The sequence below is a fragment of the Amblyomma mixtum genome, chromosome 1 (genome assembly GCF_055824585.1).
Source record: "Amblyomma mixtum isolate Tamu chromosome 1, ASM5582458v1, whole genome shotgun sequence".
NCBI classification, from domain to species: domain Eukaryota; kingdom Metazoa; phylum Arthropoda; class Arachnida; order Ixodida; family Ixodidae; genus Amblyomma; species Amblyomma mixtum.
Genome location: NC_143012.1, coordinates 20,281,680 through 20,295,371, shown reverse-complemented (window position 1 = coordinate 20,295,371; position 13,692 = coordinate 20,281,680). Strand labels below are relative to the sequence as shown.

The following is a 13,692-nucleotide window of genomic DNA, read 5'->3' as shown; positions in this document are numbered from 1 at the left end:
AGCGCGTTGCTGGGATGAACATTAAAGGTTGTTGTGAAGGAAAACCAGCTGCTCCACATGGTCAGGAAGGAGTCGTTCCCTTAGCTGAAACGACTTCTCCAGCCACAGGTAATTCCCTCTCACTTGGCACTGAAGTGGCAGGTATTGCGAGGTACTCCCTGCACAGCTTTGACTATACCAGCTTCGCACTTCGCAGGTATAGACCAGATTTTTTTACCCTCGCACGCAGGCTGCGGGCGCGCTCCTACTCTCGACACCAGTCGCCATCTGTCGGCGCGCGCGGCCCGAGGGACTGCGGGTCGCGCCGACGCCGCGCGTAGAACGCATGTTTACGTGTTCGCTTCGGTCGTTGTTGTACTCCATCAGCTAACGTATGAGGGTGTGTGCTGTGCGTCACTACTCGCATTTTCCCTCTTCCAGACAGCACTGCCGTTATCTTGTGCGCAGTTACTCGTTAACGTGACATTCGAGGGTAGTCGACCAGGTAGTGTACGGACTGGAAACCGGCACTTCTAAGCAGATTTCTGCGCTGTCATATCGTTTGTTGTCGCCTTTTACGTGCGATATATTCTATGATACTTTTATGCATCACATTGTAGATCTATTGATTTGACTTAGTGGAGTAGTAACTGGATAGGCGAGCTGCAGACTGAAGGTTGTCCCGACGGAGCGCGTGTTTTCGATCACCAGTACGTGTTCGGCATCCTTGCGCTGAGCTTGCTCTTGTTCCCATTAAACACATTTCATGCACAGGATTGTAAGCACGACCGCTACCGATTTCAGCTGCTTTTTCCGCACGCATGTCAGAGGGATCTGGGGGGTAAAGGTTTATCTATAGTATCTTTCTGCTGTTGGTATACCTACACTAGTTTGGTTTGGTTTATTAATGTTTTACGTCCCAAAGCGACTCAGGCTATGAGGGACGCCGTAGTGAAGGGCTCCGGAAATTTCGACCACCTGGGGTTCTTTAATGTGCACTGACATCGCACAGTACACGGGCCTCTAGAATTTCGCCTCCATCGAAATTCGGCCGCCGCGGCCGGGATCGACCCCGCGTCTTTTGGGCCAGAGCCGAGAGCCGTAACCACTGAGCCACCGCAGCGGTGCGGTATCTACCTTATTCACAGGAAAATACTATGCGCGATTTCATTACATTTTCCACACTTAGCCAAACGGCTACGCAACGCTCTCACACGCGGCGAGAGCTCCTGAATAAAATAACGCGACTTCGGACGCCAGAATTAGTGAAAGCAGGATTAGCTGCTCATATCTATCAAGCTTTGATAAATTAAGCGAAAGTACGTTTTTATGCACCAGGTTGCATAAACCATGACAAAATTTGTTTTCTGTTGGCGCAGCGACTCAGTTGAGCTCACAGCGGTAATTTGTTGATAAACTGGCGCGGCGACAAGAAAGCCCTGTTTGTGGAGGGGGGGCTTTATGGCCGGCCGGCAGGAAGGAATAAGAGTGCATGGGAATTGGAACTGCATGCTAGCCGCACACCTAATGCTTGATATTGAACAAAAAGTTTCTTTGCGGTGGAGCACTAAGACGGAATTCGATATAAGCACGAGCGCATTCTAAGCGCCGGCACAATTAACTTGAATGTCAAACTAAATGTCATTAAAACGCGTCAATGTTATCGCTTTGATAACGTAAATACTTCCTGCAACACAGCCACGCAGCGGAAGTATGCTCGACAATGTTTTTTTAGCGCCCGAAGCGCGGCTATATGCAGGCGCGGCCGCGGAACTGCCGCAGCCCCGCAGTCCCCAAAGAAACGCCCGCACCGCGGCGCGCCAGTCGGTGCAAAATGGCCGCGCCCAGGAGAGGCTCAAAATTCTGGTCTATAGCCACAAAGAAGCTCACAAGCACAGTCAGCTACGGCATGGCCCAACATTACGTATGGCTCTGGACGCCGCCATGTTATGTCTATGTCGATTGGACTTGCGCACAGAAATGTACGCCGGTGCTCGCAATAAAATATTCGGCTAAATACGAATATTCGCATGGGATCGAATAATCGAAACAACACGAATACCTATATTTCGAATCGAATACGAATAGCAAAAATCTAATATTCGAATTATATTCGAAAATTTCGAATATTCGCACACCCCTACTAAAAACCTAGGTCTTATAAATCTGAAATGGAAATTAAATTTTGTGCGATAGATGAGTACGTGAATATGGGTAGAGGGCTGGGCACAATAAGAAATGAAGAGTGAATTTCTTCTTTATTTGCACTCAGCTCTTTTCTTCTTCTTCATATCAGAATCGAAGTGCTCCCTAGAGACCTGTCCCGGTACTTTAAATTAATTTGAGAACGGTGCTGGCTAAACTGGACATTTGGTGACAATTAATAATACGGGCTCCAAGAAGGTGTCGACACAAATAAATGTAAAGATATCTAAATCTTGCAGCAATGATAAGAACAAATGAAAAGAACTGCATCACGCACCGGAAGTTTTCACATTTGAATGCATTTAAAAATTGAGGCTGTTCACAATACACATTTCCAATTTTTCCCGCTCCTTTATAAGTTTTAGGAATTCCGAAACACGCTTAGCACTGTGTTTAAGATTTCCCTGAACACACAAGAAAAACCAAAATCTGAAATGCATGATTTAAATCACACGCAAGGCGAAAAAAAAGTTAACTAAAACTTCAGATTGAACATTGATGCGGCTGAACAGAAGAAAAAAGAGAAGAAAGCAGCGCATTGGCACTTGTTCTCTTCTGACGGCTACCATTTTTCTAATATTTCAGATCGTCATCAGCATCATTACCGACATCAGCCTACGCCTCGCAAACCGCAGTTCCGAGCGTCAGTCGCATTGTACACCTCTGCGAAGAAAAAGAAGTCAGCATTCGGGGCCGCCATTCCGTTCGCAGTAGGGGTGAGTGAGGCTGTTCTTTCTTCAGATCTGCGTAGAACCGGTAAAACCGGTTTAGCGTTCTTCATTTTTCGGGCCGTCTGCTAGAGCGCAATGCCGTCTGCTTGGCAATTCAGGGCCCGTCCTCGCCGTTGTCTTGCGAAGCCTATTACTGACTTCCAGTAGTCGGTCAACGTAGGTCCATTGGAAGTACACTGAATGCTTTCAAAGATGTATGCATTGACTGTTGTCCAAATGCACTTGCTGTCAGGCTGAAGCCGCGGGTTTCTTGTGTGCCATTGCGATGCTTGGCTGAAAGTTCAAGCAGGTTGATCGTACCCTTAACCGTGCTGGATCGCAGCAGTTATGCCCTGTTTCGGACTTTGGTGGCGCTGAAGTAGAAGTTTTAGCTTGAACATAGAACCAGCTGGCGGAGGTTCGAGGCTATCAAAGCTCGTAAGAACTTGCTGAGGTGCTATTGCGGAGTAAGACGCGGCCCTGACGAGAGGCAAAGGCGGAACTACTTTTGCCACTCGTCAAGCCCGTGGCATCAAAAATTCTGTTCCATCGTCAAGTACGTGTGTGATAGGTAACTTTCATTCCTTGAACGTATGGAAGACTAGTTGGAAATGCCGTGATTACTTTTCGTGTTTTTGGTTTGTTGTATAGATCCTGCGGTTTCTGGGAGCTCTAAGGTACGCTTTTTTTTCTACCAAGCGTTTATGTCTTTTTTATACGTTTTTTATGCTCGACACTTGTTTAATGATTTCGTATGTGTAGGACGTGCGTTGTGGAGTAAATATCAGTTCAAGACAGCGCTTGTTTGTTTTCCGAGCGCTGTCCTCGGTCAGTTGCGCTGCGATTTGAGAATTAACCTGCAAAATATCACCTCGTCGAGATGAGCGAACATTTGACACAAGAGTCAGCTTTTTTGAGCGGTGGTAGACCGTTTCGTGACTGGTTCATGCCAGTCACTTCTTTAGTCGGTGAACCGCGCGTCACTTGTACGCACGCATTGCTTCGACAGTTCGCCCCGTATTGTACTTCTATTTCGCAGTCCACTGCTATCGAATTGTGCCAAGGCTGAAGTTGTTCTCTTCACATATGTTTCGTTAGTGCTCCGTTCGGAAATTTGATTCCTCCGTCGACTGGCTGAGGTTAGGCACTCCCTCGCAAAGCGGCATACAATGGCATGCGATAACTGAAATGTTGGTCAATCACGCTGTCATGCAGTTGTCAGGAGCGAACAGTTTTGAGAAGTCCACTCTTAATCATGCACTCTAAATGCCGATAAGCCTATTTGGGAGTAAAAAAAGAGTACTCCTTTTTTATTCCTTTTACAGCTTTACTTTTTTATAGCTTACTCCTTTTTTATTCCTTTCTGTTTAGAGTGAGTATAGGGGCCTAGCTGTATAGCTTCAGTAACGTCGTAGTGTCGTAGGAACAGGTTACTGTATGAAGCAGGACTTGTTTCGTGCACAGTGTTTTGAGTCTTTATGAACGACCTATAAGACGCCGAACATTTGTGTGACCGAATCTCCATGGCTCATGCACAGTTTACGCATTAGTTGAAGCAGACATCACGTTCTGCATTCGGGGTGATCCGACAATATTTCTTCCTGTAAGCTCACCAGTTCTTGTTCTGCCAGTATTCCACAATGTTATATTTTGGATATTACAGCGGTGTTTGTTGCGCGTAGTTGCAATTTACTTGTGACAGGAAAGCGTGTGTGCTTCGCAGAGTGGCGAGATTTATGCCCGAAGCAAGGTTAGCTATAAACTGGCTTTCTTTGAGGCTGAGGGACAACAGGGATAAGGCCCTCTTGTGAGACGTTGAGCGAGCGAAAAGGGCACATATTTAGGCTTCGTTATACTTTGGAACCGTACCAGGTGCTGCTTTTCAGAAATGGCTGTTAGCATTCACTGGGTTGTTATTCAGATTGCCTCTGAAAGTTGCTCAGTGCAGCCGCCCTCAAAAAACGTCCCGTTGGACTCAGATCTTGATCATCGCGGCAGTCATGTGGTCCAAGTGGGCCCATATATCCTGTACGTCAAAAAGTGGTTCTCTGATTGGCAGGACACTAGGTGATTAGCAGACTGTCGCGCCACCTATATTATTGAGATGAACTACTCGGCGCTACTGAAAGAACGAACATAGCTGAGAAACAGACGCTGCAGGAAGACGTCAATAGGTGGCTGCCCAGCTATTAGGTGGCGCCACCATCAGTGGCCGCGGGGAGCAGATGAGTTTCGTCGCGGAGTTCAACAACGGGTACGTTCAAATGGGGAGAGGTTTACACCTATGGATTCTTCGTCCCGGGGGAGGGGGGGGGGAGCGAAAAGTCCGGCCGCGTTTTGTTTGGAGAACATCTTGAAGCGTCAAAAAAAGTCGCAGACGAGGGAACGGCGTATTGCGACATTCGATCGGCTTCAGGGTAAACTCAAAACGGAAAGGCCCTGCTTACGACACGCAGTGCGTTAAACAGAAGACATTGGCACCTAAATCCTATATTCTTTCTCTCCGCCTGCCCGCACACGAAAAGGAAAGCCGGTTGAAGGGGAGAGAGGATGAGGGGAGCTTTGCGTAAGTTGCTCGGAACTGGAACTCCGTCAAGCGAGCAGCGAAAAGCTGCCAGCCTATATATTCGGCTCTGGGGGCGTCGGATTGAATTACAATCCGACGAAGTGGCGAAGGAGCCTCGAGTGAACGACCTTTTGGGTTCAATGCCGACCGAGGCACTTGAGAAGAAACGTTTTTAAGTCACGTGGCTTTCGCTTTTGCCTTGATTGGGACTGTGCTGCAGAGCGCGCTGTAGACTCGCTCTACTGCGTCTCCGGCCTGTCAGCTGTTCTGCATGAGCTTAAACGCCTTTCTTTCTTTATTTCTTTCTTTCCTTCCTTCCTTCTTTCTTTCTTTCTCTCATTCTTTCTTTCCTTCTTTCTCTCTTTCTTCCTTTCTTTCTTCCTTTTTCTTTCTTTCTTTCTTTCTTTTTCTTTCTTTCTTTCTTTCTTTCTTTCTTTCTTTCTCTCTCTCTTCCTTCCTTTCTTTCACTCTTTGTTTCCTTCCTTCTTTCTTTCTTTCTTTCTTTCTTTCTTTCTTTCTTTCCTTCTTTCTTTCTTTCCTTCTTTCTTTTTTTCTTTCTTTCTCTCTTTCTTCATTTCTCTCTTTCTTTCTTTTTGCTGTTAGCTTCTTCGCCTTACGGCATTGCCCTTCCTGCTGTAAACGTTTCCGTGAAGTTTTATTTATTTATTTATGAATACTGTCAACCCTCATTTGAGGGTCATTACAGGGAGGGAAAGTGAAGAGACAAAGAAATGCACATATAACCATGAATGAACAAGCTTCTTTGAGCATACAATACAAGAGAGCATTGAAACGCAGTACAGTTCACACCACTGTAGAACCACCTGCTATACAAAAAGCAATATTGGACAATCAGTTACGCGCCCATCTACAAGAATCCCATGCCTAGACGGAATCCCCAAGAGCATTCAGGAATGCCGCTACACCTGTAGACTCAGCAACGTGAGTCTACAGGGAAAGTGCACAGGGATTTATAAAAACGTAAGATTTCACTATAACAATCATTACATCGGCAGATCTCCCGCCGGCAGGCTTGCATTTTTTTGCTATTAATGTTTTTGCAGTCGTCAAAAGCGTTCACCATTGGTTTTCTATGGCAGTCCTTACTGCTCGATGCGAGCAATGTAAACACTTTAAAAGATAGATTTTCTACACATTGGAAGAATGCGCCATTGCCTTTAATATTTCTATAACAGTAACTTGCAATTTTTCAATACTCAAAATCTTTGTCCGATAATGTTGGACATGAATAAGACGCTTGCAGTTCCCTCGTTCTCGAAGCCATCGTTGACATCATTCGTGGCATAACAGTGTCACTTTTAACTTAGATGCGAAACTGATACTACTTGATAAAAGTGACGCCACGACTTTTTGCTATGACTAACTGTATTTTATGTCTAAGCTCCTAATTTCCCTAATTTTGTATGCTGAAAAAATTCAGGGGCACCTTGGCTCTCTAAAGTGCTGCAAGGCGAAAGCCTTTCCTGGCGCACTGTTTGACATTGACTGCGAGGTCACCCACGGACGCCCTACGCCCTCTGTTGGAGCGGACGACAACTATTTTATAGTTGTCGTCTGCTCCAAAAGGGGGCGTCAGGCATCCGTGGGTGACCTCATTACTGCGTATCCGCGCACTCTGACGTCATAACCATTTCGACCAACCGAAAAGCGTGACACCTCTGCTGACACCGTTCGGTCGACAACGATGAGGCATTAAAGGCTTTCGCATTAATAGTCCAACGAAGGCTTCGATTCTGGCAGTCTTGATGCCATACGTAGTGTATAGCATAAGAGTTTTCTCACACAGCTTCCGCCCTAACCGTTCCATCGCGTGCCACTTGCGGTAATACAGGACGTACTGTGCATGCCGCTATGGACGAGGGTAGCGCTGATGAACGTTCTCAAGGTTAGGTTACAGGCAACATAATTATCCCCGAAATTAGAAGATTGGACAGCCGCCGCAGTAGCTCAGTTGTTAGAGCATGACGCGAATTCGGAGTTCGGATTCCGCTGGCGGCATCTGGTTGTATTTGCTTCTACTTTCTAACGAATTATATTTCCGATACAAAATAATTACGCTTTTAGTTTCCCATTGATCTGCACCACAAATAAAAAAAAAGAAGCACCTGTTACGCTTTCATTGGTTTCGGTGGCCGTCCGCTTCCTTCAGTTCTTTGGCGTAAGATATGTGTAGAGAAACTTCAAAACGAATTTTTAGCACAAGTGTTTTCTAAACGACCATACTGATGCAGTATTGTCTGAATGGCCATACTGATGCCAAGAAAACTGAGTATAAAACCTCGGGGCGTCAAGGACTGGCCTGCTAGCAAATTCAAGATCAAGTGATTATTACAATCACTGGTGTCCATTTTGCTTCTGCGCTCCAAAAATAGGTGCAGGCTCTGCAGCTCGAATGAAGGGTAGAATAGCGGTCTTGCAGAGCTTGCTCCGAAATACACAATGAAGGAAATTCACTTTTTTATCTTTTTACAATCCTCTTCGCAGACGCAGCTGCCGCACGGAAGTTCATCAAAAATTTTGGGGCGTTTAAAGGCAGAGGCGCAATCAGGCACCTTCGCGGAAGCCGTGGGCTTTCTGAAGCCCCTTCCTTGTCGGTCCTCTGACCTCGGATGAAAAAGCGGTAGGTGAGAATATCCATTGTAGTCCAGCGCCCGTTTGCTGGTATGGTTTTAAGCAATGCCTGAAGTTGGTGAGTTGGTGTACATGCATGATGAAGGTATAGCTTAAATTAGACTTTTTAAAGCTTTTTAACCTCGTACACTGAGGACGAAGGGAAAAATTAGAGGGGATACTCAATCTTAAGGGTATGACGCAGTAGTGTTACTGGGTGAACGCCCATATATGTGGAATTAGTATTTCTCTACTTTACATTCATAGATCCCTGGGAGTCCTCATACCTCCCCTCGCACAGTGGTGCAGCGATTAAGCGATGCGCCACTGCCCTGCGATGGCAGGTGCTCCCAGCGGTGGACCTTGAGCTGCCCAGGTTGCTCTTCCCGAGCGACCAGTCATTAATTTAACTGCCACCTGCCACGATGGGCAGTTTGCCCCCTATCGGGAGGGCAGGTTGTGTTGGCGCTGCAAGGTCACGTGACCTAGGTGGCCCAACCTGCCTCCTAGGTTCTTCTCTGGAGGCCACCTGCCAGAGCAATGCCTTTGATTTTTCGCTCACAACGCCGACAACGCCGACGCCGGATTTTCTGAACAGCGTGGCCTATAACGCTCTCGCGTTGAAACATCACCTGCTTATCACTCCCAAACCAATGGCCTCACAGAACGCTTCAGTGGGACCCTTTCGGACGTGCTTTCCACCTACATGGAATCTGACCATACCAGCTGGGACTCCCTGCTCCCGTTTGTTTGTGACGGAACAGCGCAAAACACCGGGACAAGAGACAAGCGCTTCTCTCTTGTCCCGGTGTTTTGCGCTGTTTCCTCACAAATGAATAACCAGCATGCCCAAGCTGCTGTCCTGGCTGATCCCATTTGTTACCTTCGCCTACAATACTGCACCGCAACGAACAACCCGCTACACTACCCTTTTCCTCGTCTATGGCCGCACCCTTACCTTCGTCATGGAAGCATCTTTATTTCCTATCCTCATCCCAAACATTTGCATCCGTCAGCCGTTTTGTTGACTTCTGTCGCCATACTGATAGCGCGCGCGCGCCTTACCTAAACAGACCTTTACTCGACTAAACGTCCACCCAATTAGGTCTTCACAGTGACGTGAGGCTGACATGGACTGCCAGCGGACGTGATCGAAGGCTGACCTGACCCGACCTCCATCCACTTCTACCCCGAGCTGTGAATCCGGCACCGACCGATCCGTTCCGAGCCAGGCCTGTGACGCCGCGATGAAGCCAGACGGGTCCTCGGAAAAGCCGCTGTCGCTGTTCTCCCAGTGGCACGCGGTCGTCTTCTACTTCGTCCTGGTCGTGGCCGACCGACTGCAGAACCCGTACGAGTACAAGCTCTACTACTACAACAAGCTAGGGCAGTCGTCCATCGCCCTGATCTACGCCGCCGGGGCTGTGGGCGGCTGCCTGGCCGACCTGTGGGGGCGCTCGCTGGCCAAACGGGCCGGGTGGAGGCTGTCCGGGCCGCTCCTGCTTGCCATGCTTATCCAGTCGTGCCTGCTGAAGAAGAGCACCAACGTGGGCACTCTGATGTTCGCCAAAGTGCTGGCCAAGGTGAGAGGGGCCTTCTCGGGACTCCTGCGATCCTTGGTTGGGGCGAAATGACGAAGGCTTAGTTTTTGTTTGGGCCGTTTGCGAATGAAAAAAAAAGCGCAATAATTCTCTCACTTATGGGCGGGTATCATAAACCATCATCATCATCAGCCTGACTACGCCCACTGCAGAGCGAAGACCTCTCGCATGTCTCTCCAATTAACCCTTTCCTTTGCCAGTTGCGGCCACCGTATCCCCGTAAACTTCTTAATCTCATCCGCCCACCTAACTTTCCGCCGCCCCCTGCTACATTTGCCTTCTCTTGGAATCCACTCCGTTACCCTTAAGGACCAGCGGTTATCTTGCCTTCGCATTACATGCCCTGCCCAAGCCCATTTCTTCCTCCTGATTTCAACTAAGATGTCATTAACTCGCGTTTGTTCCCTCACCCACTCCGCCCTTTTCCGATCTCTTAACGTTACACCTATCATTTTCCTTTCCATAGCTCGCTGCGTTGGCAGAGGGTGTGATAGGAGGAGGAAGTGATTCCTTCCTACGACCTGGGGTGCCGCGGTGGCTCAGTGGTTATGGCGCTCGGCTGCTGACCCGAAAGACGTGGGTTCGATCCCGGCCGCGGCAGTCGAATTTCGATGGAGGCGAAATTCAGGAGGACCGTGTACTGTACGATGTCAGTCCACCTTAAAGGACCCAATGTGGTCGAAATTTCCGGAGCCGTTCACTACGGCGTCCATCTTAATACAGCGCGATACACAGGACGAGAGAAAGAAACAAGAGACGACACGAGCTCGTCCTGTGTATCGCGCTGTATTAAGATGAATCCGTTCCAACTTGCCCAGTTTTCTGTTCTAGTTCACTACGGCGTCCCTCATAGCCTGAGCCGCTTTGGGACCATAAACCCCAATAAACCTTCCTACGACCTCGTGCACGGCACATGAACCGAGTGCCAGTGAGCCGCTGCGGCAAGTAGGCTTCAGTTTTCTCGCGGCAACTTGACCCCACGCGTGACTAACGCTGTGCTAAGTCTCAAAACTTGCCCAGTATGGAGGGGAAACTGTGAGTGCGAGGTGACAGCTTCAAGATCTTTGTTGCTGGCTGGCATGCTTGTGAGCACTGTGCTCTCGCGGGAATCGTCGCGTGGTCCTCTTGCACTGCACTACAAAAAAGTTATGTGAAAGAGCATTGATATCCCTTTCGCATGGCTGCAAGAGCAGTCTCTTAACCGTAGCAAATAGAACCTAATTTTCCTAATTTGTGTCAGTCTTTAGTCAGTTGCTTTTGAGAGTGGATCGAACATCTTTCCTAAAGCGTACAAGAGAAGTCTGGGGAGGTTTAAGGTCCTAACTCTTCCAAACCTGGTTATACTGAGCGAAAGCTCTGTTCGGTTGCTTCGCAAGTCTAGCTTCTCGTTGCTCCTCGCTTTCAGCGGCTCGTTTAGCTCGCGTCCTCTGCAGTACGCCTTCTCGGCGAGCTATATCGACTGTATGATCGGACGCGGCATGACGGCGGCGCCAAAGAGTTTACAGACTCGGTCCGGCGCGCGCCTCATTCATGGCAAAACTGACGGTTACACCCTCTCCTAGTCACGTCGTATTACAACGCGAAGCCAGCTAGCGCGCACAGCTGCGCTTCTCCCAGCCTGCCCCCTCCTAATCACGTGTCACAGCGGCGGATCCGGCGAGCACGCGCAGATGCGCCTCTGCTTGGCGAGTCACGTGGTTTACCTGCACTCCAGGGCCTCAAGGTCAAAGGTGCATCGATTGACCTTGGGAGAGATGTAGTAATAGATCTTTCGGTCTGAAAGTGTAGGCAGTGTTTGGTAGGTACTGGCCTTATTTACTACCTGATCGTGCGCATGGCTTATAATTTATTACTGCCATGCCATTGTCTTCTCAAAAAATCATTGCCTTTTCTGTGGAAAGAGTCTTGCTAACGATAGTGTCTCCGCTTGCACCTTTTCGAGATTTTTCAAAGTTAACGTTTAGCTCATGTTTTCGGCTGACTGGCATTCTTCGCTTTTCTCAATCTCTCCTCTCCCCGCCGTATTCCTCGCAAGGTGAGCGTGCTCACGCTTTTCCCGCTAGCCGTCGGCCAGTTCCACGCCCGGGCCCGCCCTTCAGACCTGGCCATCATGCTGGGCATCGGATTCCTGGGCATGGCCTGCGGGGTCGTCGGCAGCCTGCTCTGTGACGTCATGTACATCGACTGCTACATCCTGTTCCGCGCTTCCGCCATGATCCTGGGCGCGCTCTTCTGCTTCCACTGGCTGGCGCCCAAGCCGCAGCCCATCAAGGACCTCGTGGAACCGTACAGGTCCGATCGAGTCGTCACCCTGGCCGTGCTGTCCTCCGAGGCCGCCATGTGGTGCTGCAGCACCATCGTTGAGGCCTTCTGGGCGCCCCTGGTGAATCCGTCCAACATGGACGTTGGCCTGCTGTACGCCCTCTACTGCTTCTTCCACGTCTTTGGAGGCTGCTTCTTCAGGGTGGTGCGGATGATCCAGGGGACACCCAGGTACACGTTGACCCTTGCCGTCATCATTGCTTCGGTCGGCATGTTCTTCGCGGCGGCTGCTATGCCTGTGTACCCGGATTCGGTGCTCGTCATCGTCATGGCCATGCTGTCTTTCCACTTCGCCATCGGCCTGTGGGGTGCTGCGGTGAGGAAGCTGAGGGTGTGCGCCTGTCTGTCGCCCAAACAAGAGTCGTACGCCAGGTGCTTCGGTCGGTTGGGAGCCGCCGTCATGTTGGCCGCGAGACGGGAGTTGGACACGTACTACCTGTGCGGAGTGTTCGCTGTGTGCTGTGCCTTTGTGGCACTTTCTCTGGTGCCCGTGCAGATGTTGGCACGCTGGAAGCAGAAGTTCAAGGTCATTCAAGTGCTCAAGTCCCTGGAGGGCCACCCGACGGCGTGAAGGCTGCGGTGTGCCGGGCCGCGCAGCCGCACTGAAGCAGGCGGAAGTGTTGTGAAAGGTCGGGCGTGTTTTAAGGATGTGGGGCATGAACAAGACAAGACTTGTGATGTGACATTTGTTGGAGGTTACGTGATGAAGGCCAGAGCTGTAGACGTAATCGAGTCATGGGCGGAATTGGCGATCGAGGTTTCAAAGCATCTAGAAAGCTGTGGTTCATGAACTAAAGGGTACGTCTGGCGCAGGCATTCTCAGTTGTGTGATGATACTGTGAGTAAAGACACGAGCAGAGTTGCAGTGGTTAGTCTTGAGACTTAAAGCTGAAGATGCGTGACGTTGAAATGTACATAGGTGGCTAAACGGCTTCAAGGTGTGCTTCTTGAAATTTGTAATGGTGCATTGAACTTGAACTTTGTGGAGGGTGAGAAGGAGTGTCATTTTCACACATGAGAACCTTGGTAGGTCTGCAAGCGCTGTAAGTACCTGAGTAAAGAAGTTTTGAGTGCTTCTGCATGGCTGCTGCCTGGACAGGACCAGCACGAGCTTTAACCAAGAGGTGCCATTTGTTGTCTAACAGCATCTAAAACTAACCTTACTTCAATGTTTTAGACTTGAGACAAAAGGCGTAGTGGAGAAAGTGGAAGACAACACTGAGTAATTGCGATAGCAGTGATTACATAACATGTAAGGGTGACAGGTATCTGTGGCTTACTGAGGCATTGATTTGTGTGGGAGATAAATTCACTGGCTCGAACTCAAGGATGGAAGTCCTCATGCGTTGTGTGCTACACTCAGCGGCAGTCTGATCCCATGTTTTCTTCATTGTATGGTGGGCCTGAATTAAAGGTTCTCTGCTTTCCTCACAAGTTTAGCTCCTTGAAATGCAACATCTGATATCAGAAAGGCATTCCATGGAGTTGCACTTCATGGAGGAGTACTTGTGCCACTGCCATTTCAAACTTCACTCTGACACCTGCTGCCTCTCAAAGCTACTCTTCGATGAGGCTATAGTGTCAAGTAGACTTTAAAAGTGCTCTGTTTCTGCCGTTACTTTGTTGACCTATCTTTCGTGCCGTTTTCTTTGCGTCGGTTTAAAGCGAAAGTATTGAA

At 49.0% G+C, this 13,692-nt stretch overlaps 1 protein-coding gene across 1 annotated transcript; it reads left to right on the top strand.

The window, feature by feature from the left end:
* Positions 1-9,338: 9,338 nt before the first annotated feature.
* Positions 9,339-12,992, top strand: LOC149365654 (solute carrier family 61 member 1-like). The gene is made up of 2 exons (XM_089545058.1): positions 9,339-9,674; positions 11,728-12,992. The coding sequence occupies exons 1-2, from the start codon at positions 9,339-9,341 to the stop codon at positions 12,583-12,585; spliced, it is 1,194 nt and encodes a 397-aa protein (XP_089401184.1). The 3' UTR covers positions 12,586-12,992.
* Positions 12,993-13,692: the final 700 nt, after the last annotated feature.